The sequence below is a fragment of the Psittacula echo genome (assembly GCF_963264785.1).
Source record: "Psittacula echo genome assembly, chromosome: 2".
Classification (NCBI taxonomy): Eukaryota; Metazoa; Chordata; class Aves; order Psittaciformes; family Psittacidae; genus Psittacula; species Psittacula echo.
This window is the reverse complement of record NC_137737.1, coordinates 59,821,085-59,848,936: the sequence shown is the minus strand read 5'-3', so window position 1 is coordinate 59,848,936 and position 27,852 is coordinate 59,821,085. Positions and strand designations below refer to the sequence as shown.

The 27,852-nt window shown below is 49.1% G+C and overlaps 1 protein-coding gene across 1 annotated transcript; it reads right to left on the bottom strand.

Annotated features, from left to right (window-relative positions):
* Window positions 1-264: 264 nt before the first annotated feature.
* KLHL18 (kelch like family member 18) lies at window positions 265-24,569 on the bottom strand (the record flags this gene model as incomplete). Its single annotated transcript, XM_080610536.1, has 10 exons — window positions 265-651; window positions 2,722-2,833; window positions 3,137-3,241; window positions 4,984-5,221; window positions 6,381-6,517; window positions 6,832-6,992; window positions 9,108-9,306; window positions 11,022-11,162; window positions 11,354-11,484; window positions 24,414-24,569. The coding sequence occupies 10 exons, from the start codon at window positions 24,567-24,569 to the stop codon at window positions 265-267; spliced, it is 1,767 nt and encodes a 588-aa protein (XP_080466662.1).
* Between the last annotated feature and the right edge of the window lie 3,283 nt (window positions 24,570-27,852).

Below are 27,852 nucleotides of genomic sequence, written 5' to 3'. Positions count from 1 at the left end.
CTAATGGGCATGGAGGGAGGCGGGCAGGTCCTTGCTCGCACCAGAATGCAGATGTATTCCAACATGTTTGATCTTTGGGGAGCCTCAGCTCAAAAAGCCAAGGGTGGGGATTGGTTTGTCAAGTGGTTTTTATGTGCGTGTATGTTTGTGAGTGACACTTGAGCACCTGGAAATGCACCTCTGCGGGTATCACATCATGAAACGCTCTTTGAACCCCTCTCCGTATTGTCGTTAGGAAGACAGCCCCCACTAAAACCTTTCTTCTCAGATGGTGAGGAGGGGTATGCAGCCCACCCCAACCCCTCCCTCATGGCACACCATCGGTGCCATGAACGTCCAGCGGTTTGTCTCCGGATCATACATTTCTACCGAGCTGAGGTTGGACTGTCCGTCGTACCCCCCCACCGCGTAGAGACGGCCACAGTTTGCCACGAGGGAGACGCGGCTCCTCCGGGTGTTCATGGGGACGATCAGGTACCACTGGTCTGCCATGGAGCTGTAGACTTCGGCGATGCTGAGGAAGCCCGAGCCGTCGTAGCCCCCGCAGACGAACATCTTGCTGCCCAGCGAGGCTGCTCCGTGGCGGCAGCGCTTGTTGAGCATGCTGGCAACCGGGTGCCAGGTGCCCGTGTGGTGGTTGTAGTACTCCACCTGCAGTCACAGAGAGCACACGGTGTGAGGGGACCCTCACTCGGGACCCACCACACAGTGTGAGCACACAGCCTGTGCTTCATCACACAACTGGAAACTGATAGAGAACGTAAGTTTACTCCTTGGTTTCATATATTCAGATTCCATATTGTTATTAAGCTTTTCCAGCATCCTGGATCCCACCTGCTCCCCCCTGCCTGCAGCCCAGGAACTGACTAGCGAGTTCTGGGGGCACAGACCATTCTCCCCACCTGATACATCACAGAAAACACGGCAAATGCAGCTTTGAAGGTTCTCCCTCTGCCTCTCTCCCCTTTCATCAGCTTCTGCGTGCTGTCTTAAACAGGGATCTCAGCCCCAGCACCAAAAGGATTGGACACCCTTCAATTAAAAGTTCAACTGCCACAGGATTGTGTCTCAATATCAATGTATTCAGTTTCCTCATGCACACATCGTGCTGCTGCCCAAGGCAGAACCAGCCAAAGCTCTGTCAGACCCTAAGAGGGGCATGTGGGAGCCATCCTTAACAACTCCCTAAGTTTCCCCTAACCTAAAGGGAGACCCTCTCTCCCCCCCGGCAGCAGATTTAAGCTGTAACAGTTCAAATTTTCCAGTTTCTCATGTTGGATGACCATCACTCTTTATGCAGTTCACGCCTATGTCCTGCACCCTGTGGCAAAGGGTAGGGCTTCTTTCCTTTTCAAAGTGCAGTGAAATCTGCACTTTCAGAAGAGGCCAGCACCTCCTCTCTGTACCTCTGTGGAATGGTTATCTGGCACCTCAGGGGGGAGCACACAACATTTTGCATCCCTTGCGTCTGTAGAGAGGCCATTAGATGGATCCCTTCTGTAAAGGCTCCAGCACTGCCCCAAACTTATGTTCAGGAACGTGCTCAGACAAGATTTGTAGTTCTTGGCTCTGGGGTACTTCGGGCTGCAGACGACAGCCTGCCCCAATGTGCTGAGCGAGGCAGAAATAATTATTGCTGCTCCCAGCAAACCCCCTATTACAAATGTTCAAGGGCAGTGCATTAGTGACAGACCCAGCTGGATACAGCTCCTGCATTCTCACTCCTCAGCACATGAACCAGTCTTTTCTGGTCTGCAGCAGGTTTGGGTTTGGCTTTTTGTTTTGTTTTTTTTTGTTAAGAAACAGAACCACAGAGCAGGTGGAAGCTTACCTCGTACCACCAACTCCCCCTGCTGTGGGACTTGTTTCAGAGATAAAGAATCACAGAATGCTTTGGGTTGGAAGGGACCTTAATGCCCATCCAGTTCCAAGCCCCTGCCACAGGCAGGGACACCTTCCACCAGACCTGACTGCTCCAAGCCCCTGTGTCCAACCCTGGCCTTGAACACTGCCAGGGATGGGGCAGCCACAGCTTCTCTGGGCAACCTGTGCCAGGGCCTCAGCACCCTCACAGGGAAGAACTTCTGCCTCACATCTCATCTCAATCTCCCCTCTGTCAGTTTAAAGCCATTCTCCTTGTCCTGTCCCTACCTGCCCTTGGCAAACGCCCCTCTCCAGCTTTCTTGTCAGCCCCTTTAGGCACTGGAAGCTGCTCTAAGGTGTCCCTGGAGCCTTCTCTTCTCCAGGCTGAACAAGCCCAGCTCTCTCAGCCTGTCTCCATAGCAGAGGTGCTCCAACCCTCTCAATAATAACCCATTTCTGAAGCCGAAGCCATCAAGCGGGCACAGAAAACAGAGGTAGAAGTCTGACATCTCGAATACTTCGAAGGTCTAAGGTACAGGGATGCAATGATAAAACGATTTAAAAAGTGAAGGAAGCAGGGAGACAATAAAATGCACTAGGTCGATCCTTTTGATGCTTTGGGGAATAAAAGCAGCACTTCCAGTCCAGTTCCCAGTGGGTTCCTGCCCATCTCACTTCTTCCTGAGCAAGAAGGGCCCGTGAAATGGCAGAATTTAGTGGTGCAAACACTCATGGCACTTAAGGTGCACAGGGAAAGGTCACAGAGGTGTCCCAGCTCCAGCCTGACCTTCCGGCTACCTGCTGGAGATGAATCTCTGCCCACGGCTCGCAGGAACCTGCAGCACCCCCCAGACTTACGCTGTTGAAGATCTGCAGGCCGTCGTGCCCTCCCGACACGTAGATCCGGCCCTCGAAGACGGTGACTCCAGCGGCGCTGCGGTTGGAGCTCATGGGGGTCACTACTGTCCACCTTGCCAGGAGAGAGGAGAGGTTAGCAAGACTCCTGCAGGCACGGCACATGGATTATTTAAACTCCACTGGATTTTCTAGGGCTGGGTTCTAGTAACTCTCCTTTCACCACTTATTTTATTTAAACCATGGTTTTGTTCGCTTGCATCCAGGTAAACTCTTGCAAGGAGGGATGCTGCTCTGCTGTCAAGGCTTTTCTGCATTGTTCACTGTATTCCTTTTCTAGCCTGGACCCCCAGCAGTGCCACGGCACTACCTTAGCAGCAAACAGATGGATAAGCTGTAGGGCACAAAGAGCTCTTACTTGTTTGTTTCTGGAGAATAGGACTCCACAGAGTTGAGAGATGAGTTTCCATCGTATCCGCCACATACGTAGATCTGACCATCCAGCACCACTGTTCCCATAGCACTGCAATGAAGAGCAGACACTGTGAGATGGCCCCACAGTCTGTAACACAGTAAATCGGCACAGCCTGCCTTGCCCACTGCCTGCCCTCACCTCCTTCACCCCACCAAACCTCTTCCACCTTCTCCCCTGTTTCACCTCCAAGCTGCTCAACTGCTCAATCCCACCTGAACTCCAAGCCTCACAGGTCATGAATAATGCTTTTGGCATAAGAACACCCCATTTTCCCAACAAAAAGAACTAAACCAAAACACAGAGAGAAATTCTGATCCATGTCCTGGGTCAAAATCCCAGCAATTACAGCTTCCTATGAAGAACCTCCCCACCACTGCTGGTTGGAGGTGACACTAAGGAGGGACATCGCTGCATAGCTTCAGGAGATGTGCTCTCAAATGTGAAGCTCCTTAAATCAAGGTGTCCAACCCTGTTGTTACACCTTGTAAATCACATATTTGGCTTTTAAAGGCAAATGGGACACTTCAAGCTAGAATCCCACCTTGGAAACGTAGTCATCAAACTTCCCGTAAAAGCTTGGCAACACAATCGTTAGTGATAAAACCACAGCACTACAGCTGCAGTCGAGCAGTTTGTACAATAACCAACATCTTCATCTGCACGAGAGTGCCTGACGCTTGTTATACTTCACTTCAAGGCAGAACAACCCAGTCGTGGAAGAGCAACTGCCTCTCACCGTGGGAAAAGCTCCCGGGAACCTCCTTCCTACGGAAAAACTGAGTTGTTCTGCTACAAATCAGAGCCTTGTGCCCAGGATTTCATGTACTCAACCGCTTGCAGTGTGCTCTTCCCAAGTGATCAACATCTTGGACCACAAAACACCAAGCCAGACAAACCCTTATGGTAAAGAAGTGCTGCAAAGCTTGCAGAAAAGTGAACAATTTAACAACTCTCAGTGACCAGGCGTGAGTGCAAAGAAAACCGCAGCAGAAACCCTGGAAGATGTTTAACCATGAAAGTGGTGGGGACGACAGGATGACCACACAACTGAAATAGGTGGGTTTTCAAAATGAGGCAGGATAAGCTTCAAACCACACAGTGGTTAGGAACCATGCAGCTCTATCCAGCAAGCACAAACACCTTCTGCTTAGCAGTAAAGTCTTCTCACTGGATGAGGGAGAAGACTTCTCCCTCCTTTTCTCTTTTCCAGCTGTAATTTTCTTATGATTTCTGGTAGGGAAAGAAAGTGCCAGCACTGGCCTGAGATGGTAAACCAGGTTTATTTGACTCTGAGCAGCACAGGAGTTTCCTACCTGGTGCTCGCCAGTGCTTCACCTACCATCTAGTATCACAATGTGAAGAAATGAGGCTCTGACCACGTCCTTTGGGACTCCAGTTCAAACCCTTACACACTTCACCAGCAGAATCTCATCACTCTTGATTTCACTCCTTGATGCCACCAAGCCCAAGATCTCTGTAGCCCACAGCGCTCAGCTGCTTTTTACTTACCGAGGTCTTAACAGCTTTCCTGGTAAATCAGTGCTGTGGAACTGAAATTATTTTGTTGGGCTGCTGAAAGTTTCCCTCTCTTACCAGCAAGCAGTTCCCAGAATCAGCATGAGTGCCTCAAAGGGGGCCAAGCAAATCCCACGCGCTTCCATGCTGCTCCACTCCTCCTTTTTCCTTTTGCTCCTTCCCCACACCACCCAACACCTCCAGCCTTCCTACAACCTCATTTCAACCCCCCCGACCTTCAAAGGTTCCCTGACCACCGAGCAAGCTGCACGTACCTTCGCTTGCTGTTCATGCTTTCCACTTTGGACCAGGAATCCATCTCTGGGTTGTAAACCTCCACAGTGCTCAGCCTCAGCTGACCGTCGTAGCCGCCGATGGCATAGAGGAGTCCATTCACCACTGCTACCCCAACTCGGCTCCGGGCTGTTGTCATTGGCTGGCACTTCTCCCAGCGGTTGGCAATGGGATCAAAGACTTCCACCACGTTCAGCGAGTCACCTGCATAAAAATTTGCTACTCAAATTAAAAGGGGGAGATCTGCTAAAGCACTGTTCTAGCAAGCTTGACCGTAGCAGAGGTGAACGAAGGATAAACGATTGCTGCTCTGACCCCAAAGATGTGGCTGACACCAGGAATTTGCCTGCTCTTCTCTGGGGAAATGCCTGGGAAACATCATATGTCCTACTCTGAGCTATTACGCATTGTATTCCAGCCTCCCTGCTCCCACACATCAAAGCCAAGTCAAGGGCATATTCCAGCAACATCTCTATTCACCTCTGAAAAATTTACATAAAGCGCACTCTGCAATGCAAAATGATCGCAGAGTGGTTCAAAGCTCGCTCATGCTCTGTGCCGTAACACTTGACAAGATCTAGGCTGTGGAAGTGGGACCTATTATAACCTCAGAGTGGCAGCAGAGACCTGCAGTGGCACAAACATGCTCTGAGGGCTGGAGCACCTCTGCTATGGAGACAGGCTGAGAGAGCTGGGCTTGTTCAGCCTGGAGAAGGCTCCAGGGAGACCTCGGAGCAGCTTCCAGTGCCTAAGGGGGTCAAAAAGAAAGCTGGAGAGGGGCTTTTTGACGAGGGCAGGAGGGACAGGAAAAGGGGGAATGGCTTTAAACTGACAGAGGGGAGACTGAGATGGGATGTGAGGAAGAAGTTCTGTCCTGTGAGGATGGTGAGGCCCTGGCACAGGTTGCCCAGAGAAGCTGTGGCTGTCCCATCCGTGGCAGTGTTCAAGGCCAGGCTGGATGGGGCTTGGAGCAAGCTGGTCTAGTGGTCGCACTAGACCTGGTTGCATGTGTCAGGGGGTTGGAACTGGATTATCTTTAAGGTCCCTTTCAAACCAAACCATGATTCTATGATGATCCCGCACCCCAACACCACCACTCAGACCCCTCCAAGTTCTTGTTGCTATAGGCAAGGTCACCACCCTCAAAATATTGATTCTTTAAGAATACTGTCCTAAATAAACTTGACTTAAACAGAATTTTTAGCTGGAAGATGTTAAAATAGGGGCACAGCCACCTTGAGCGTTTCAGTGGAAGGGTCAAAGTGCTGCATAGGGGGAGAAACTGCTCAAGGCTTCACAAGAGAAGTCCACGATCCTATCGTCCCACCCAGCAAACTAGCCTGCTCTCTCCACCATGGGGAGCAGATATGCAAGGTACCTGCTGAGTTCAGTCCTCCGACAGCATAAATCAGTCCTGCAATCGATGTACAACACCGAGGACGGGTCTTGAATGCGGGGAGGTGTGGCCGGCGCTCTGGCATGAGGTGATAATCTTTTGCCTCGTCAACCAGATCCCTGAAATCAAAGCCAAATTAAAGAGCTCAGCTAACATGAAGAAATCTGTCTTAAGTCAGATGCAGATTTAAGCAACTGACTTTCCCCCACTACGGCCAGTACCTCTAGAAGGCAACGTGGCCCTACTGCCAGGTTAAAACTGAGGAGGGTGCTTTGGATTTGTGCTGTTATCTGTGATCTGTCTGGTGAGGACCTCTGTCCACAGAAAGTGAGAATTTCAGTCTCCAAGACTTCTAAATCATGTTCCTGCACCTCCATCTAACTGGCAGACACCATTCCTGTGGTGGTTTTCTAACCCCACATCCAAGCCTCACCTGCATTTGTGGCAGCAGCGGACCAGGTCATCTTGTTGCACACGGTCAGTGAGAAACTGAGGTCGACAAAGGGGGAGGCGGATTTTGGACAGGAGCTCAGGTAAGAATGACTCTCTCTGGTCTCGGTCATACCGTATCCAAGCTAATGCAGCTTCAAACACCTGCCGGAAAAGAGGCATGGGAAGTTGGAGTTTTGGGATTTATTTTTATTTCTGCAAGTTCCTACTGCTGCCAGCTGTCTGATGGAAAAGAAACCACATATTGACAATGACCTTCTCTTGATCGCAGGTGACGTGGTTTCAGTACAGAACAGTGATGTTCTACACAGTGCCAGAAGGAAGTGGAGCTGTTGGAATGAGTGTAGAGGAGGCTATGAAGATGCTCCGAGGGCTGGAGCACCTCCGCTATGGAGACAGGCTGAGAGAGCTGGGCTTGTTCAGCCTGGAGAAGAGAAGGATCCAGGGAGACCTTAGAGCAGCTTCCAGTGCCTAAAGGGGCTGACAAGAAAGCTGGAGAGGGGCGTTTGACAAGGGCAGGTGGGGACAGGACAAGGGGGAATGGCTTTAAACTGACAGAGGGGAGGTTGAGATGAGATGTGAGGAAGAAGTTCTTCCCTGTGAGGGTGGTGAGGCCCTGGCACAGGTTGCCCAGAGAAGCTGTGGCTGCCCCATCCCTGGCAGTGTTCAAGGCCAGGTTGGACACAGGGGCTTGGAGCAACCTGGTCTAGTGGAAGGTGTCCCTGCTCATGGCAGGGGGTTGGAACTGGATGAGCTTTAAGGTCCCTTCTGACCCAAACCTTTCTGTGATTCTACAGTCCCCAGAGGACTCTCCTGTTGTGTGACACTTGTGTGGCTTGGCCTTGGCATTGCTTTCTCTGCCTCCAACTTAGCCTGCAATAATACTGATCTATTGTCTCATCGGATGGGATGTTTAGTATGAATGTTTTCAGGGAGATGAGGAAGCTGGGAAGAGAATTCTAGTAGAGGAGGTGAGGCAGAATGCAAAACCTTATTTAGTGTCAAAAATCAGCAAACCAGGGAAAGAAAGAGAATGGTGCTGCTGGAGGTACAAACCTCTTCCAAGCACCGCTCACTGACCTGTTTTGGATGACTCCAGACTACAAAGGAGCCTGGTGACTACTTTAATTGGAGATACATACTCCTTGGCTTACAGGACTTTCACAGTTGAAGCCTGAGCTGGTTTGTCCTCCTACACTCTTGCTCTTACATCCAGGTGACCACATCCAACTCCGGTCACTGTTTTCTCAGGTAGAGCTCCTACTGAGCACAGTGTCCCCAGCAGACAAGCTGCACTGCAGTAAAATACTGCCATTTCTGAAGAGGGGGGCTGGCATATGGGGCACAAGGAAGCGTCACCAGGCACAATTCTTTGGACTCCTACCTGCTCCACAAAGAATCCGCTTGCGAAAAACAGCAAAAGGCCAATCTGTGGTATGATATTGCCATGTGGCTGGAACGTGAAGCAGGTTCCCTTCCCTCCCTATTTCAGACAGCCTGATTAACAAAGTGCTTTCTTACCCTACATGGATATAGCTGTAGGTCTGCTTTTCATTTGTCACCTCCTTAGTAACCTCCTTGGAAAAAGCAGGACAGATTTCCTGGCTCGATGACAGGCTGTTTCTCCTGCAAGCTGTCAGCCCACCACTGACGGATTCTCAAGGCTGCTGAAACACCCTAAAGCTGTTCAGCCCTGCTTTCTGTTTGGGTTTTCATTTTTTTCTAGGAACAAGCCAGTCTAGAGGAGGCTCCTGATGGCAAATCCAGTGCAACATTTGTTATGAAATGCTGCAGCACTCACAGCAAATTCATTACATCTCAAAAGCATTCCTCTGGACTTGAACATGAGCTCTAAGGGCTCCCTGCTGTTGCCTACACTCTCGGGCTCTCTCCCCAGGACCAGCAACTTACTGACAGTAACAGACACAGCTGAGGGTCCTCAGAACCCAACAGGTTCCACCTTTGTCACTGATGAAGAATTAAAACACCTTAAAACAATGTTTTGTAAATCTATGGTCCAAGAACAGAGAAACTCTACCAGGCATTTCTCAGAGCAAGGTGATGCTGGCAGCACAGACGAGATGTAGGTCTTAACGGAGTCATCCTGGCTCTGTCAAGCACCTGTTAGTGTCCCTAGAGTGCCAGGACATCTCAGCTTCATTCAGACCTGGAAAAGGGTCATGTCCCATTCCACTTCCAAGCAACCAGAAAGTCTCAAGGAAAAATCAGCCTCAGCTGAAACCCACACCAGGTACACACCTGCTCTTCAGACTTCACATTGAGCTCATCCCTAGAAATGAGCTCCAGGACATCTTCAAAAGGCAGTGCCAGGAACTCTTCAGACATGGATACCTCCACAAAGTGCTGATGAATGAAGCTGTTGGCAGCGTCGTAGAGCACCGCACACATCATCGTCTCTGCAAACTGCCGCACTCCCAGACAATTCTTAGGGTGAAGCCTGGGAAAGCAGGGAGGAGGTTAAATATCAGTTTAAACGAAAGACAAAAGGAATTACAAACAGGTTCAGTGAAGCAATGCAAGCAGAGGATACACGATGCAGTGAAAGCCACAGCTGTGTACTCTTCAGCAATGGCAAGCTCCAGCTCACTGATGAAGGAGAGGATCTTAAGGCTCATCCAGTTCCAACCCCCTGCCATGGGCAGGGACACCTTCCACCAGACCAGGTTGCTCCAAGCCCCGTCCAACCTGGCCTTGAACACTGCCAGGGATGGGGCAGCCACAGCTTCTCTGGGCAACCTGTGCCAGGGCCTCACCACCCTCACAATAACTTTTTTGTGAAAAAGAGTAATCTTTTCTCATCTTACATCTTTTCTAAGTACGACAGAACATCATCTGTTACAGCTTCATAAAGTCATTTGCTCTGGTTTTGAGCAACCTGGTCTAGTGGGAGGTGTCCCTGCTTGTGGCAAGGGGCTGGAAGTAGATGAGCTTTAAGGTCCCTTCCAACCCAAATCAGTCTAGCATTCTGTGACCCTCAGGGCTCACACAGGGGCTGGTTACAGCACTGTGGACTTGTCCGTGAGCAGGTGCCTGAAAACATCCCGTGTCTTAATTCCCTTTTAGAATGAGAGCTGAGTGTGCACATTCCAGCTCTTCAGGATGGTCAGAGTCCACTAATTTTCTCATTATTAACCAAAGTGACACTTACATACTCAAATTCAGGACTTGGGACACTCAGTTGCTCCTGGTAGATTTGGGAGAACTCTGGCAGCTAAATCTGAGAAACCAAAGTACCTTGCTTAATCTATATACAGATAGAACTACCTAAAGCTAGTCAGGACTCAAACTGTCATATCCAGTATCTCATATAAAATGTTTTTTTGCAAGAAAAATGAATACTCTGTAGTCTTATGTAACTTAATTTTAAACCAAGTGCATAAATTCAGGATGCACAGGGGGACTGAAAATTGAGACATCTTAAACACGGAGGAAAAATATGTTTTCTCCCTATCCTGTGGTTTTAGGATACCTCTATTTGGATGTGAAGAAAAATAAGTGGCTGAGATGTTCCATTTATTTGGTAGGTATGTTTAATCTCACACCACGGAATACACTGAACAGCTGCAGAGAAATCAGGCTGAGGAAACTAAACACGTAAGACTCCCTGGCACGATCTGAAAACGCGTGTGGTACGTTTCCAAAGAGTAGTCCAGCTTTTCGTTTTCCAGATCCTGCTGCTGGAACAGTCTGCCAGCCAAACACCAGCAAGGGAACTGAAAAAAACCTGGGACCAATTTGAGGTTCTGCCACAGCTTCCTGTCCAGCTCCTTGGCTGGGTCCCTTTGTTCCTCCCCTCTTACACATGCAACTGCAGAGAGGGTAATTACTGCGAGGGTGGGTTCATTAGCGGTAGAGGCAGTCACGCAGCACTGTGATGGGTAACCAGCTAGTTAACTCTTACAGGGAAATGCTCACTCACTTTTTCTTTAGTTATTACTTCCCGCGGCTGGCCAAGGCCCTATATTGTGTCCCAGCTGTAGCATCTCATAAGCCAGATAAGTTATAGGGAATGAGAATGATGAGTCTTGGGAGATGCAGAGCTCCTTATTACACTGGCTGGAGACATCCTGCTTCCTCCCAAGTCAGACAGAGATGACTAAAACCTTGCTGCTGTTGGGGAGCAGCAAGCATAGCCAAAGGACAACCCCTTACCTCTCTCTGAGGAAACTGCAACAAGCATCTTTGATGTTTTGCAGCTGAAGGAAACTCGCCCCCATCAGCAGAGACTGCACGTTCTGCTGATCTATGGCCAGGTGACCGTTGTAGGCAAAATTGATCAGAGCCTCAAGTGCACTAAAAAAGGGGGAGAAAGGGCAGAAAATGCATTGAATTTAAGTCAGCACAGGACCCTACTAACAGAAAAACCTTTTCTAGCACCATTCACACAGATGGTAGGCTTTCAAGCCTTGCACACACAACACTGAGGCCCACAGAGCACTCCTGATGCCTCTGGAGATCCTGGCTCTTCTGCATTGGGACATTACCTGGGATCCATCCCCTGCATGACAATCTCATCCTGCTTGCACTCCATCATGTCATTGGTGAACATGGCGTGGAAGTACGGGATAGAAGCTGCTAGCACGATCCGGTGAGCACTGAATTTGTGGTCCCCTACCTAAAAAGAGAGAAAACAGGAAGGAGGGAAGATCAGCACCACTGATTCCAACCACACGGTCCAGATAACTTAGTGTAGCACAGCTCCGCCAGCCCGGCAGTAACTGAGGGCTTAAAATTGGGCAATTTCCATTTGCAAACAGGACTGCAGACTGTCTTTTTAAACTCAAACTTTTAAAACCAGTTTTCCAGCCATATAAGCAGCCACAAGTGGTCAACTGGGCAAAGACAGAGTGGGTCATCTTCAGATTGCTAACAAAGCATGGCCAGGTCCCCAGAACCACATGCTTACACAAATCAGCTCAGTATTCAACTGCACACATGGATTTCAAACCCAGATCTGTGCCAAGTGGCAGGGGGAAGCAGGAAATCCCAAGCACAACATAGGCTGGAGGAGACTGGATTGAGAGCAGCCCTGAGGAGAAGGACTTGGGGTGTTGGTCCATGAGAAGCTCCCCATGACCCGACAGTGTGCGCTTGCAGCCCAGAAACCAACTGTGTCCTCGGCTGCATCACCAGCAGCGTGACCAGCAGGTCGAGGGAGGGGATTCTCCCCCTCTGCTCTGCTTTGGTGAGACCCCACCTGCAGTCCCAGCACATGAAGGACATGGAGCTGTGGAGCTTCACAAGTTGGAGCAAGTCCAGAGGATGCCACAAAGATGCTCCAAGGGCTGGAACACCTCTGCTATGGAGACAGGCTGAGAGAGCTGGGCTTGTTCAGCAGGGAGTTTGATCTAAATGATCTTTAAAGTCCCTTGCAAACCAAACCATTCTATGCTTCTATAAAATACTCCCTCAGAGCACTGCTTCAGGTAACACCTTCTACTACCAGCTGGCAATCACAGATCTCACGTCATCCATCTGATCCCAGGACAAGCTGAGCGCAGCCATGCAGGCTCAAAGCAAGCCCTGCATTATGATTACTCTGCAGAACTAAAAGCTGGGTGATGTAGCTGCCCATTTCCTCTTCCTTAGCTCTTCCTCTGAGCCGATGACTTACAGGTTAAATCCCATGCACTTTTCTTCTTGTACCCTCAGCTTATGCTCACAGCCAGTCACCTTCACTATAACCCAGAGGCTTATATGGGCTCATCTTCTTTCAGTCTCCATAGGTTCACTTTCACCAGCTCTGCTGTACCTGTGCTCATATACATCCTTCCTAACCCATACAGAGTGAGGCTTGGAAGGGGCTTCTTGCACTTCCAATTCCACTTCTTACTCCTCCCACCTCCCACATGAAGACAGGTTGAGAAGATGGGGGCTGTTCAGCCTGGAGAAGAGAAGGCTGCGTGGAGACCTCATAGCAGCTTTCCAGTATCTGAAGCAGGGCTATAGGGATGCTGAAGAGGGACTCTTCATCAGGGACTGTAGTGATAGGACAAGGGGTTCAAAGTAAAACAGGGGAAGTTCAGATTGGATATAAGGAAGAAGTTCTTTACTGTTAGGGTGGTGAGGCACTGGAATGGGTTGCCCAGGGAAGTTGTGAATGCTCCATCCCTGGTGGTGTTCAAGGCCAGGTTGGACAGAGCCTTGGGTGACATGGTCTAGTGTGAGGTGTTCCTGCCCATGGCAGGGGGTTGGAGCTGGATGATTTTAAGGTCCTTTCCAACCCAAGCCATTCTATGATTCTATGATTTCTGCAGACACTATATGATACTTTCTCCTCTTCTGAACTGCATAGCTCTTCAATTAATTCTCTCTGATGGTTCTGAGCTTTTTCCTCCCCTAATTTCCAGGCTAACCTGACTCATACCAGCCTCTACCCATCCCAGCTTGTGCAGAACTGCCCTTTTTCCCCATTTCAGTTAGATTTTCCCATTTGTGCTTTGTTTTGCTGGGACAAGCTGGAAGAGCAAGTCCTTTACTCTTCAGGTCATCCAAGAAGCCCTTCTCTTCCTTACTTCTCTGCAAAAAGCTTCCTCACCCTTTCATGTCTAGGCAGCTTATTAATAAAAATGTTGCTTGCATTCAGGTTTTCACTGTTCCCAACAGTGCCTTGCCTTTCCCTCTAGGCTCAGAGCTCTCACACCCTGTAAATACAATTTGCTAGGAGTTCAGAAAGCAGAATTCCTAACACATGGAAAAAAAAAAAAAAAAAAAGGAGAGGAATTGGGCACTACACAAGATGCATAAACAAGCAGGATATTTTTTTTTTCCTTAAACAAAAGCATATTCAAGTGCCACAAATGCTGTTAGAAGATATTTCTTTAAAACCAGCCTGACCACCCAGCTGCTCTCTGTGCGTGCCTGCCTGCACGATGGCCAGGACTTGCAAACATTTGGAATGTGGTCAGCCTGTGGCACTGCATGCCTGGGGTGCACGGGCAAGTCTGCTCTGCCAGAGCTTCCCAGTTTTAAACAGTGCTCCAAACACCCAGTCAAACTGCTTCCAAGACCTGCTCCAGCCTGGTAGTGGCAGGTCCACTTTTGGAGAGCCTTGTGTCAGTTCTGATGAGCTCAGGTGTGCTTGAATCCATGGTGTCCACTGTGCCTGGATTACCCTGCACTAATCCCACTGTCCTGGATTTTGCAGAGTTCTCAATGCCCAGGGCAAAAGCAGCAAGTGAAATGGTATGGACTGTTGCAGCTCATGGGAAAGAACTCTCACATGTATGTCTCACTTGTATGGTGACTTGGACACTGGCACAGGTTGCCCAGAGAAGCTGTGGCTGCCCCATCCCTGGCAGTGTTCAAGGCCAGGTTGGATGGGGCTTGGAGCAACCTGGTCTCGTGGAAGGTGTCCCTTTCAATGGCAAGGGGGTTGGAACTGGATGAGCTTTAAGGCCCCCCCCAACCCAAGCCAGTCTGTGATTGTCAGCTCAGGAAAGCAAGCTAAGGATGGGTAAAAAGCAGCATCAATTCCTTCTACTAACCCAAAACTACATGTAAAACATCCCATCAGCTCAATGACTCAAGTGTTGTGCCACAAATACCAGCAAATATGCTGCTGCTCTGTTCTCTTCTCTGCTAACTCAGTCATTAATTTATCTCACGCTTTACCTCCAGCCCCTGCCCTCCTGAGCCCAGCAGAAACCAGACTATGATAGGGACAGAGGCAGGAGTAAGCATGCTTGCTTGGCAGATGAAGGCTAAGATGATACTCCATGAGAGAGAATGAAGAAGCAGAAAATAATAAGGTAATGAAAGCACAAAGACAGATATTTATAGCAGCGAGCTGGGAAGTACAAGCATGTGAATTAAGACAGCAGCTCTACTGCTGCTACAGCAGCAAGAATTCTACCCCGGTACAGGCACAGCCCATGCTCCCTCAACATACAAAATCATCAGTAGATTCCTTGTGTGCATGCAGCAGGATAGGGAATCTCTGGCACTAACAGTCAGGATTGCTACTACTTGCAAAGGAGCCCACGGTCAAAGAGGGGATGGAGCTCAAGGCCACAAGCCCCAGCCCTGTTTAAGTAATGAATGTTTGCAGAGCAGGGCTCCCCACCCTGACTTTACACAGCCTCTTGTAAGTGAGTGCAAACTCTGGCCTGGCCTCTCTACCACGAGGTTCAAAACCACTTCTAAATACATCGAGTTTAATGAGAAAAGCCCACAAGAGGAAGGAAGCGATTCAAGAACCCGTGCACCCCTGAAAGCTGACAAAACCTCACTGTGTCCACAGTGGTGGGGTTTTCATTTCCTTACTGCACACAGCTAACTGCCAAGTCAAGCACACGTGCACATGAACAACTTAGCTTCTGTTCGTCTCTCCATGCGTGTGCCTGACCAAGGTGCTGCTCATTGAGAGAAGCTCAAGAGGCACAGGATGCAGATAGGTAAATAAGGAGACTTGGGTGCTGAAGCTCTTTGTTTGGGACCTCTTGCTGGGGAAAACTTTACGTGTGACCAGCCACAACCTGGTTGACCGCAATGAGTAACTCACTGCACAACCTGTCCACGTTCCAGCCCCGGGGCTCAGAAATGCCAGACCTGCTCGACAGGCTTCGGCACTTCTTGGCCTGTTCCTACCAGTGGATGAAGCCACTCCACCAGCTTCATCCACTCCAGCAGCCATGCCCACAGCGGCTTTCCTGGCCCAGCTTGTCAATGGAAGGTAAAGATCAACAAAGCTAAAGACATGGGTCTCATGTCTTACTTGTCTCATTATGCAGTGTGTGCTTGCAGCCCAGAAAACCAACTGTGTCCTGGGCTGCATCAAAAGGAGCATAGCTCCTCAAAAACATATCTGTGTTGGATAGCCATCTACACCATGTGCTGGGATTTCCTAGTCTACTGTGCCCTAGGATTTCCCAATCCTTGAACATCTCACCAGCACTGCTCCTCTCCACCAAAAACAAGGTCAATCAGCGCTTCCCACGGTGGGATATATTAAGCATAGAATCACAAAATGGCTTGGGTTGGAAGGGACCTTAAAGATCATCCAGTTCCACCAAATGGCCCCATTATCCTTGTTAATACACCTTGTTATTGCAAAACCAATAATTCATAGTCATTCAGTGAGATTCCCGACACGTTAATGAGAGCTGCATCATCACAAGGATGAAATACTTTGTGTCTGGGCAGCAGCACCACCCTTCCAGCTCCAAGCTGCTCAGCAGCTCGACAGGACAGGATTGTTTCCTCAGTGGGGTTCTTGCCCTTCATCAAGGAAAAAGTTTCACCTTGGGGAACACCCCATTTAACAGATTAACTGCACTGGGGATGACCCTGCACAGGCAAGGCAGGGTTTGAACCAGTTCTGGTTACCTACGGGGCTCAACTTCCTGACCCAACTTGGTCCCCATCAACATGTGGGATGCAGCTCGACAACACAGATAAAGCCACGTTGTTCACAACTGCTTCACGTGTGCTGGTGCTCACCCGACCCTGCTGTTCAGGGAAATAAAACTGAAATAAGCTGTGCAAAAAGAGGAATCATTTTCTGCCATCAGAGCAGGAGAAAGGGGGGAACTGGGACTGGCCCCTGTTAGCAGCGAGATCCACAGAGCTGCATCAGCAAAGAGTTGATCCACACTGCAACTGCCACCAACTGAATGGAAACTATTTCCTGGTACTGGACAAGATAAAACCTGTGTTTCCTTTTGCTTTTTTAAACTTGCTTGTGTAATGATAAAGGGGCCTCAGGGAGATTTATAAATTGAGATTTCTGGTCTAGAAGCTATTATTATGTTCATACCAGCAGCACTTAATGGCAAGTCCTGAAGGAACAACTACATTTCTTGCTGCAGGTGAAGGACAATACCTGTTTTTCCTGCAGAAGATGAAAAACACTTCTGAGGATAAGCACACAGCTCATGTGACCTAAATTCATCATTGTGTCTTCTGTTTCAAGAAGCGCTCCCTATCTCCAGAGCCCTGTGTCATCATGGGATGCATGCGTAAAACAGAGCCTTGGCTGCGGATTTCAGCTTTCAGCTGAAGGTGGAAGCTCTTGTTTGCAGGAATAGATTGTTTCAAAGCAGTACCTGCTATGTTATCATATCAGCTGTTTCTGTTGAGTTAAACATAAATCAGTGCATTTCATAGAATCCTAGACTGGCTTGGGTTGGGGGGGGCCTTAAAGCTCATCCAGTTCCAACCCCCTTGCCATTGAAAGGGACACCTTCCACGAGACCAGGTTGCTCCAAGCCCCATCCAACCTGGCCTTGAACACTGCCAGGGATGGGGCAGCCACAGCTTCTCTGGGCAACCTGTGCCAGGGCCTCACCACCCTCACAGGGAAGAACTTCTTCCTCACATCTCATCTCAATCTCCTCTCTGTCAGTTTAATGCCATTCCCCCTTGTCCTGTCCCTACCTGCCTTTGTCAAAACCCCCTCTCCAGCTTTCTTGTCAGCCCCTTTAGGCACTGGAAGCTGCTCTCAGGTGTCCTCGGAGCCTTCTCTTCTCCAGGCTGAACAAGCCCAGCTCTCTCAGCCTGTCTCCACAGCAGAGGTGCTCCAGCCTTCTTTCACTGGAAAGACTTGGTTTTTGCTTTTTGAGCCTGGAGTTCAGGACTGTCTCCAGGCACAAATGAAATCACCACAAACTTAATAATATCCACATCACTAAGCCAGAATTAGCTATTTATATAAGCACTAAAAAGAGAAATAACCCAGGAACTCCACGTCAACAAGCTCACTGGAAAGAGGCTTGAGGGCAAGTCCTTTGGGCAAGGCTGTCATCCCTTTCATGGTCTGAGCAAAACACTGCCTTTCAGAAGATTTCCACCTTTTTGCAAGGATGGCAGGTTGGATGGGGCTTGGAGCAACCTGGTCTAGTGGAAGGTGACTCTGCCTGGGGCAGGGGGGTTGGAATTGAACGATTTTAAGGGTCCCTTCCAACTCAAACCATTCTAGAGTTCTAAGATAGAATCATAGAATCAACTAGATTGGAAAAGACCTTTAAGATGATCAAGTCCAACCATTATGATTTTATGATGTGCTATTTTGCATCATAAAATGAAAGGCACCTACAATATGTAATTTTAGGTGCCTTTCAAGGCAAAAGATACTGTTTACCAGAAACAAGAACAAAACCACTGCTAGCAAAGCATGCTTGCTGACCACAAATACCACAGAATTCCCTTTCAACATGTTCTCTAACCAGTAACAAGAGGCACGCTCTCCCTTACACTCCCACATCCACAAAATGCTAACAACTTCCAGGGTACAATGAAGCTTTCTCCAGAGAAAAATGGTGTAGGTGGAATAAAGGCATCTATTGTCTTCATGACATCATTACCCTGCATAGCTGAGAAGTCTCTTGAGTTTTCTGCTGCAAAGATCTTCTCAAAACACCCCCATCATTCCTGACGTGACATTGGCATTCAATCAAAGAGAGGACATAGCAGAAATTAAGGTAGCGTCCAAGTCATTGTAGCAAAGTGTTGTTAGGAAGAAGATAACAGAATAGTGAAATTCAAGAGATCTTGTATCAAAATTCAGGCACTGAAATAAATACCCTTTCTCTGCACCCACCCAAAGAGCAGCTGGACGAAACATGAAAGAGTTTAGATCAAACTCAGCTCATGCAAAACCAAGAGATGGTTGCCATTAAGCCAGACATCCTCTGGTCTAGACTCTATTTCCCATGGGGACTGGGGAAAGGAAGCATCCTGAGGGGATCACCTCCAGCCCTGCCTGCCTTTCTGCTCCTGAGGGACTGGCAAAACCAAAGCTGAGGTTAACTCAATAGTGGAGGGCCCCTGCAGCCACAGGCTCCCTGCCATGTTCCCCCAACCTCTTCACAACAGTAACCCCAAACCTGTCCTATATTCTGACAACCCCTATGGCAACATAGAGAACATCCAGCCTCTGCTCTCAACTCATCCCACAGCCTCCAGCTCCTAACTGGGCAATAAGTACCTGTCAGACACCAGGTTAAACACCCTGCAACAGCAGAACAGCTCCTGTTTTAAGGAAAGCAAACAAAACCCATGCAAGTGGGTTTAGAAATCAGATACTAAAACCTTTCTTCCATGCTCAGAGAAACAGAATAAAAAGCTTAGTGCAGAAATGTGCGGTTTGTGCTAACGTGTCAGGTTTAACATCTTTGCAAAGCACTAAAAATACTCATCTTTTACATAAGGGGAGAAGCACTGGTGCTAGCTGAGACCTCAGGTGGGAAAACAAGCCCAGTCGTAATCCACAGTAGCTTGTTATTGCTGCATAACTTAAATTTAGTGTAAGATTTAAATAAGTGTGCATAACAGATTATCTGGATTTTTAAATCTACCAGCTCCTCAAATAAGCAAAATATTCTCTTTCCTCCTCAAAGATATTCTCTCCTACCAAGCTCATTTTCCTCGAGGATCTCTTACAAACAGGCTCAAACATCCGCAGAGCAGCCAGACACAGGGTTTTTAAGGACCCTGCTGAAATTACTCACGCAGCCTAAGCTGCCTGGAATTCCACTTATCTGCCACTACGGGACAAAGGGAGGGGACAAAGGGAGGCTCCTCTACCTCTGCGTCTGCTTGGCAGCAGCAGCTCTCTGGGGTGCATTTGCTGGAGTTTGGAAGGCTTCAAGTGAACAGTCTGCTTTGGGAAAAACTGTGATGAGAAGGGGAGAAAAGCCAACAGGACTATGGCCTGTCAGCCCGATTTGGATTGTATGCAAAATAAATACTATAACCTCTCTATAGCCTGGGAATATTTTAACTTGCCAGGGTTGTATTATTTCTGAAGACACTTTTCTAATGACTCTTGGAGCTACTAATGGAAATACAGCATTCAAGCGATCCAAACCAAAATGAAGAGCAGCAACAAGAGGAGCTCACATTAACTTCACTCTTTGAGGAGTCAGAAAGGCACAAACCTTCTCTCGCTGGACACAGGTTTAGCCAATACTGAAGGTGCCAGCCTGGCACCCAGTTCGCTGGCTCTGATGGAAGCAAGCAGGGGCTATAAAGATATTCGTTCTCCCTAAATTTGTCAATGAAGAAACAGGATAAGTATCGCTTCCTTGTTTTATGGAGTGGTGCAGTCCACAGGCTTCCACCAAGCTGCTGATATGTCCCTAGAGAGCACTTGTACCTTGGCCTAAAAGCAGCCACGCAAGCTCCAGAAAACAAAGCTGCCCAAGCAGCTTTCATCTTGAGAGGATATTCGTCTTCAAAAAACAATGCTCAGGAACACAAATACCAAGTAGCTGCTTTTCTGCAATTAAAAAGCAGACTAGGATCTCCAGGGAATAACACCCCCAAATACCTGTGCTCATCATGGAACTGAAACTCTTTGCCCTTTTGCAGCATTTATTTGTGAGCTCTAAACTCCTTTGAGAACACACACACACAGAAAAAATGACTGCAAATCCACTGTAAAATAAGCAGAAAAGGCTCTGCTGTGCTACTGTGTATAGGAAAGCAAAGCAATGAGGGCCCAAACCTTTAACGCCGAGCTTTTCCCATCCAGTGAGCTTAACAAGAAGCTAATTAATTTCTATCAATACGGTAAAAGCAACAGCAGGGGCGATAGCAGAAATAAATAAAGGCTCCTAGGTTTCGGCAGAAAGCAATGCTAAGTGTGAAATGCTCTTGGGAAGAAAGAGCTCTGGAGCGGAGCAGTGACTGGAGAGGAGCATGATAGCCAGAAAACAACTCATATGAAGATAGCCTGAAAGAAAATGCTTTATATCCAGCTTCTGGGGTAAACCACGTGGATACAGAAATCAAACCTCACTAATTTCAGCTGTCAATAACTGCAGTAACATCTGGCCCATAGTAGGTGGCACCCAGAGATCTCACTACAGCAGGCTAAATTTGAACCCATCCCTAGCATGTATATAGACTTTGCCCCTCACAGCCTATTTCAAGCCCGAGAGATGTGGATAATTCAAACTTCCAGTCCATCACTGGAAACCCCAGTTTGGCCCCAGATGTAGGGTATGGAAACGTGCATGGAGAATGGCTGCTTCGGTGTCGGTTTGGTGCGATGTTCTTATTTCATAGAATCATGGAATGGTTTGGGTTGGAAGGGACCCTTAAGCTCACCCAGTTTCAACCCCCTGCCATGGGCAGGGACACCTTCCACTAGACCAGGTTGCTCCAAGCCCTGTCCAACCTGACCTTGAACACTGCCAGGGATGGGGCAGCCACAGCTTCTCTGGGCAACCTGTGCCAGGGCCTCACCACCCTCACAGGGAAGAACTTCTTCCTCACATCTCATCTCAGTCTCCTCTCTGTCAGTTTAAAGCCATTTCCCCTTGTCCTGGACTTCCCTACATCTCCTTCTTCTACCAGACAAGACCTCACCAATACACAACCTAGCGATCCTTAAAGAAGAAAGCAGTAGCAGAAATTTGGCTTTAGTAAGCAAAAATCCTACTCTCACCAAGGGAAAATGAACTAACCACAGAATAAGGTGTGCCTCCTTGCTTCCCTTCTGCCTCCATTTTATCCACACGTGTTTCTATCAAACCATCCTCAAATTAGTATTTAACTTAACATTTCAGAGGGCCAATGATTGAAAGGACAGATGCCTGTGATGGAGCATCTTCAAAAGCTCTGACCCACAGATATTTAAGAGACAGGAACAGAAAACGACTTTTAAAATCTCTAGGCTCAACCATCCATGCATGAAAGAGCTTTCGCTCTTGATGGACACATCCTAAGCTGCTGGAAAGATGCACACCTCACTTACTGCCCTGTGAAATCTTCATTTTCACATGGGCAATCATGAGAAGCAGCAACAGATTTCCCTAAGCTGAGTTTGGATAATTGGACCTCCAAGGGAGCCAGTCAAATCAGCACTTCTTGCTTTTAATTGCATCTAAACCCAGCTGCCGTATGCTGCTGAGGCAGCACAGTCTCCTGCAGAGCAGCATGAACTGCAGGAAGATGGTTTCTGAGGAAGAGGAACAAATTCCACCCCTCTTATTTACTGAATGAATTCTTGCCTGGCCTCATGAGGGGAATAATTGAAACCAACGAGAGTGACAACACTTCATAGCAATTTGTGGCCTGTTTATACATTTCTGTGGGCAGGGAGAATCATTTACAGCCACTGACCCCACGGTGATATTGGTACAGAGGCTGCTAAAAACCTGAACTGTGCTGCAACGATGCTGCTTGCTCCCATTTCAGCCGCTTATTTCATCAGAGGGAATCCAGCTTCTGGCCCAAAGTGGTGTTGAGCAGCTTTTTTCCTGATGTGACCTAAAGTCACACCAGAAGGCATTCTGCTGTGACCAGGAATCCTAGCACTTTTAGGCACACTAAGCCTTAAAAGTAATAGGATTAAAAAAAGAAAAGATGGCAAAAAACTCACTTCAGCGGTGTGAGACGCACCAGGACCCACCACAGTTTCCTTCAGATGTGGTCTTTAAATGCTTCTCAGTGCTTTTCCTACCTTCATTTTGGGCAAGAAGCATTGGAAAGACATCCCTGTGTGACAAATCATGTGGCAGGTTCCTTCTGCATCGTGCTGGGTTTACAGCCTCACCAATGCAAGTCAGAGATGAGCATGCTTTGCGTCAGCTGCATTCAAGGTGGTTCACCGATTCAAAGCCACCTCCAAAGCCAAGCTAAGAAAAACTACTTCTTAACCAGTCAGTAGCTAGAGACACCACGTACTGAACAAGAAGAGAAGGCTTGGCTCAGATGCATCAGGCTGCATTAATTCTATTGCCATGGGATGGAGAAACCTGATGTCAAGAGGCAGAAGTGGCAAAGAAGTGGGATATTTTGATAGGATGACTCAATACAACATGAGGAACCAAACAATCAATCCTGAGGCTGCGTGTGTACAAGGGAAAGCAGGACTGTTTGAACCATCAGGGAAACATGCTGTCAGCCCTCTGCCAAACGTACCAGTCATTGCCAGGGTCGCTCTTCAGGATAATAAAGAATTAAGCAAGTAGCGTAGAAAGTTAAGACTCATTTTAAGAACAACAGAGACATCCTTCTTAATACACTTTAAGCCTTTGTAGGGATGAAATGCTCTGTGCCCTCCTCAGATAGCAACAGGCTCTGCAACAGAATATAATAAAAGGAAAAAAAGCAGGGCCAACAGAGCACCCTCACCCATGAAGCGGCACAGCACCATCAGCACACGCGGTCTCACCACTGCACTGGATAGCTCCCGCTGCCCTCAAGACTTCAAAACTTTTCCCACTCTGCCCCAGAAGATACACAAAGGGAGATGAGCAGGATTTAAAAAGCACTTGGCTACGGAAAATCTACAGAAATGGAAACCTTTCCAGAAGAGTTTTGTGAACAATGGTCAGGGAGATAGAGATGAGATGTGAGGAAGTTCTTCCCTGTGAGGGTGGTGAGGCCCTGGCACAGGTTTCCCCATGAAGCTGTGGCTGCTCCATCCCTGGCAGCGTTCAAGGCCAGGTTGGAGCAACCTGGTCTAGTGGAAGGTGTCCCTGCCCATGGCAGGGGGCTGGAACTAGGATGGGCTTTAAAGTCCCTTCCAATCCGAACCATTCCATGATTTTGGGAAATAACCACGTCTTAAATGGTATGACCCCTGCCAAGGAGGATCAGCATACAGGCATGCTTTTCACAAGAAGCATTTCAGTCAGGGGGCTATTGCTGATCTACAGGGATGAAGCACCCTCACAGCCCAGGGATTCACCCAAATCCTGCATTCCCCATGACAGGCACAACCCTCGCCAGCTCCTTCTTCAGCAGCAGGAGGTAGGTGAGATGTTTCAGCATTAGTAGGCTGGGAAACACCTTCACATTTAATTAAACTTCAGAGTTAATTCTGGAATGACTCTGGAATGACTCAACCAATCCAAGGAGCTACAGGCACACCCACCGCACAACAGACTCCTCCTGGACTGAAGGACTCCAGCATCTCCCGCCCAGCACTGGCCACTCTCAAAGCCCTTTCAGCCCCCCACATAGAGCCAGAAACATAACCCTGAGGATTTACCTGTTATCATAGATAATTTCTTTGATGCAGGAAAACGGGTGTTCTATAAAGATAAAGGTTTCCCGAGGAAAATGACTCTTCTCCCAAGGTCTGGAGCAGAGGTTTGTCCATAAATCTGCACCAACCCATCGTGTGACCTCCCGAACCACTCCTCAGCACCAGTACCACCACCAAACTGGGGCGGAGGTGCTGGGATGGCCCGTTTCTTCCCCAGACAAGACCCTTCATTGAATCTGGCTGCTGGAAAACCCCACGATGGTCCCAAGGGAGACAGAAGCTCCATCTCCCACCCTGCACCTAGGGTGAGGAGCAGCGTCGGGGATAGTGTGTCACCAGCACACCCCTGCACTCACCCTGGGCTGAAGCTGCTCAGCACACCCCTCACCAAGGGGCCCTCAAAGAGCTCCCCCCTGGGGCTGGGGAGACCAGATACCCTCTGATACCCCCCCCAGAGTGGCTGAGGGGCACTCAGCTCCCCCCTGACCTCCCCCATCAAAGCACCCGAGGGGACCTCAGCTCCCTCCTTCTCCTCAGCAAAGGGTCCCTCAAGGACCCCTCAGACACCTGGGACCCCCCACCGCCCCCGGGCCGGGCCGCACCTTGAGGGTCACGTCGCAGAGCTTGCCCTGTCGCCGGATCTCCCCCATCACGCCATAACCGCGGCTGGGCAGATCGCCCACCGAGAAGTGCACCAGGTCCTCGGGGTCCAACTCCGGCTCAGCCGCCGCCGCCGCTGCTGCCGCCGTCTCCAGCATCTTCCCAACCACTACCACCACTCTCCGCCTCGCTTCGCCTCCCCCGCGCCTTGTCCACGCCCGGCCGCCGTAGCGCGGCCACCACCCCGCCCACTTCCGTCATAAGCCTCTTCCGGAAGCGGGCGGAAGAGGTGGTTGCCATGGCAACGGTGTACACAGCCCCGGCACTGCTGCAGCACCGCTTGCCCGGGCCCGGCTGAGGCGGAACACAGGTAAGTGCGGGCAGGACTGCCCCGGGAGCAAGCCACTCCGCAGAGCCTTGTCGCCACCTGCCTCCTCCGGCAGTGCCAGCCCCACAGGCCGCATCAGCCTTCTCAGGACTTCGTCGTCGTCATCCCCCCCCCCCGCAAGGCTGTGTTGCCCCCACCCCAGGTGATGTCTCCACAGGCCTTGCTCTCTACAACATGGATGATCCTTTCCCTGCTTTACCCAAGGCCCCGACAGATCACCTGCCTTGGACCTTGAACCAGAAAGCACTGCTGTGGGTATGGCTGGCCCTGGCTAACCTCTGTTCCCTGTTAGAGAATCACAGAATGGTTTGGGTTGGAAGCGACCTTAAAGCTCATCCAGTTCCAAATCCCTGCCATGGACAGGGACACCTTCCACTAGACCAGGTTGCGCAAAGCCCCGTCCAGCCTGGCCTTGAACACTGCCAGGGATGGGGCAGCCACAGCTTCTCTGGGCAACCTGTGCCAGGGCCTCACCACCCTCACAGGGAAGAACTTCTTCCTCAGATCTCATCTCAATCTCCCCTCTGTCAGTTTAAAGCCATTCCCCCTTGTCCTGTCCCTACCTGCCCTTGCCAAAAGCCCCTCTCCAGCTTTCTTGTCAGCCCCTTTAGGCACTGGAAACTGCTGTAAGGTCTCCCCAGAGCCTTCTCTTCTCCAGGCTGAACAAGCCCAGCTCTCTCAGCCTGTCTCCATAGCAGAGGTGCTCCAGCCCTCGGTGCGTCTTTGTGGCCTCCTCTGGACTCACTCCAACAGCTCCATGTCCTTCTCATGTTGGAACCCCAGAGCTGGACACAGAGCTGCAGGGGCAGGGGGTCTCACCAGAGTGGAGTAGGGGAGGAAATCCACTCCCTCGACCTGCTGATCACACTATGGGTGATGCAGCCCAGGACATGGTTGGTTTCTGGGCTGCAAGTGCACATTGCTGGGTCATGGGGAGCTTCTCATGGACCAACACCCCCAGGTCCTTCTCCTCAGGGCTGCTCTCAGTCCAGTCTCCCCCAGCCTGTGTTTGGGGGTTGCCCTTACCCAGGTGCAGGACCTTGCACTTGGCCGTGTTGAACTTCATGAGGCTGGTACTGTCCCACCTCTCCAGCCTGTTCAGGCCCCTCTGAATGGCATCCGTTCCCTCCAGTATGCTGACTGCACCACATAGCTCAGTGTTGTCAACAAACATTCTGAGGGTACAGTCCATCTCAGTCAGTCCCAGCCATTCTCAAGCCCTTGTCCCTCTTCTTCTGCTTTGTATGCACTCAGCTCTGAAGGCAATTTGGGGCTGTTCTCCCCTGGGTCTCTTCAGGGCCAAGGTGGCACTGGATTGTTGGTTTCCTATTGGATGAACTCAATGCTCGAAGTGTCACTCGAGATGGAATTCTAGGGGCTGCTTCATGGTCGTTTCCCCCAAGCAGCTTTGCCTCCCTAGTTTGCCTCTCATGTTTAGGACAAGGGGGAATGTCTTTAAACTGTCAAAGGGGAGATTTAGATGAGATGTGAGGAAGAAGTTCTTCCCTGTGAGGGTGGTGAGGCCCTGGCACAGGTTGCCCAGAGAAGCTGTGGCTGCCCCATCCCTGGCAGTGTTCAAGGCCAGGTTGGATGGGGCTTGGAGCAACCTGGTCTAGTGGAAGGTTTCCGTGCCTGTGGCAGGGGGATTGGAACTGGATGATCATTAAGGTCTCTTTCAACCCAAACCAGTCTGTGATTCTGTGGTTCTATTGTTCTATGAAATAAGGCACATACCACTGTAACATTCTATTTGTGTAGCAGAGTTTTGTGACCTCTCACAATCCTGGTAACCTGATGAGCAGCATTTCCATGCTGTCTCCCAGCTTTAAAGCTCCATTTCTCCTTCCATTCAGCTTGTACCTGTGCTGCTCCTGTGTTTATTCACACAGTACTGGCAAATGTCTTGGCAGCTTTATGTTCCTGTCATTTAGAGGAGATCCTTATCGGGATATCCATGCACTTCTTTATCGCTGTGCTTTTTCCCAGATCGTTTGTTTGAAGACTGTCTCCAAATCTGAAGAGATTGTGATCATGGAAACTTAGCACCATTTTGGATTCCACAGCGGCCTTTTGTTGGAATCACTGAGGTCATCTGGGAATAGGACAAGGAACCCACATTACCTTTACCAGGTAGTCATGCAAACGCTCACCTCTGTTTTAAATAAAGAGAAGTCTTGGTCCAACTCACAGCTCTACGTTTCTTTTTAGAGCAGTCACAGCAGATAAGGTGCTGGAGAGAGCACAGTAATTAATATACAAGAATTAGAAAATATTTTGTTTGAAACTAGAAATTGTCCCTAGATTATCAGACAACTGTTGATCACAGGCTGTCTGTGGGGGAAATGGTGGGGGGAAATCATAGATCGGCGTGTTCAAGGGGTTTAAAGCAGCTTTTTAAGCAGCTGGATGTGTCCTGTGAGCCCACCTGCAGCGGATTTTGGTCAGCAGATCCTCTAGTGTCACTGGGTATTGACAGCTACTCCCAGCATTCACACGGACCTGAAGAATAAAATAAGAATTTCACCAGGAGTTGTCAGGCACATGATTTTTTTTTTTTTTTTTTTTCCTTCTGGAAACTCTAAGATCAAGTCTTCATTAGGAACTTTAAAATATTTTTATGGCTTAGTATAAATAAGGGGTTCTAATTCCAAAATACAGGAAATGCACAATCAATCCGGACTGTAAACAAGGTAACTGCTCTTCAGAGCACTGGAAATATTTGCATACCAACAACTGCACAGCCCTTTGCAGTGCTGTTGAGATCCTTTTGGCTCGGTTTCACCTACAGCACATTTTCCTCAAAACCTCAGAAGCCTGAAATCGAGTTCTGGATGATCAGACATTACAAACCAGGAGGCTGCAAGTGCCTTCACACACTGAAAACGCTGGACAAAAGAAAATGCTTCTCATATTCCTGCAATTATTTTCTTTGCAAGCCTGAGAGGAGGGAAAGCTTGTACTGTCAAACACTAATGTGCCTGGTACACAAGAGGAAATCATGATCAGTAATTCTCTGTATACACACTCAGCATTCTGAGCAGAACAGTGCTGGA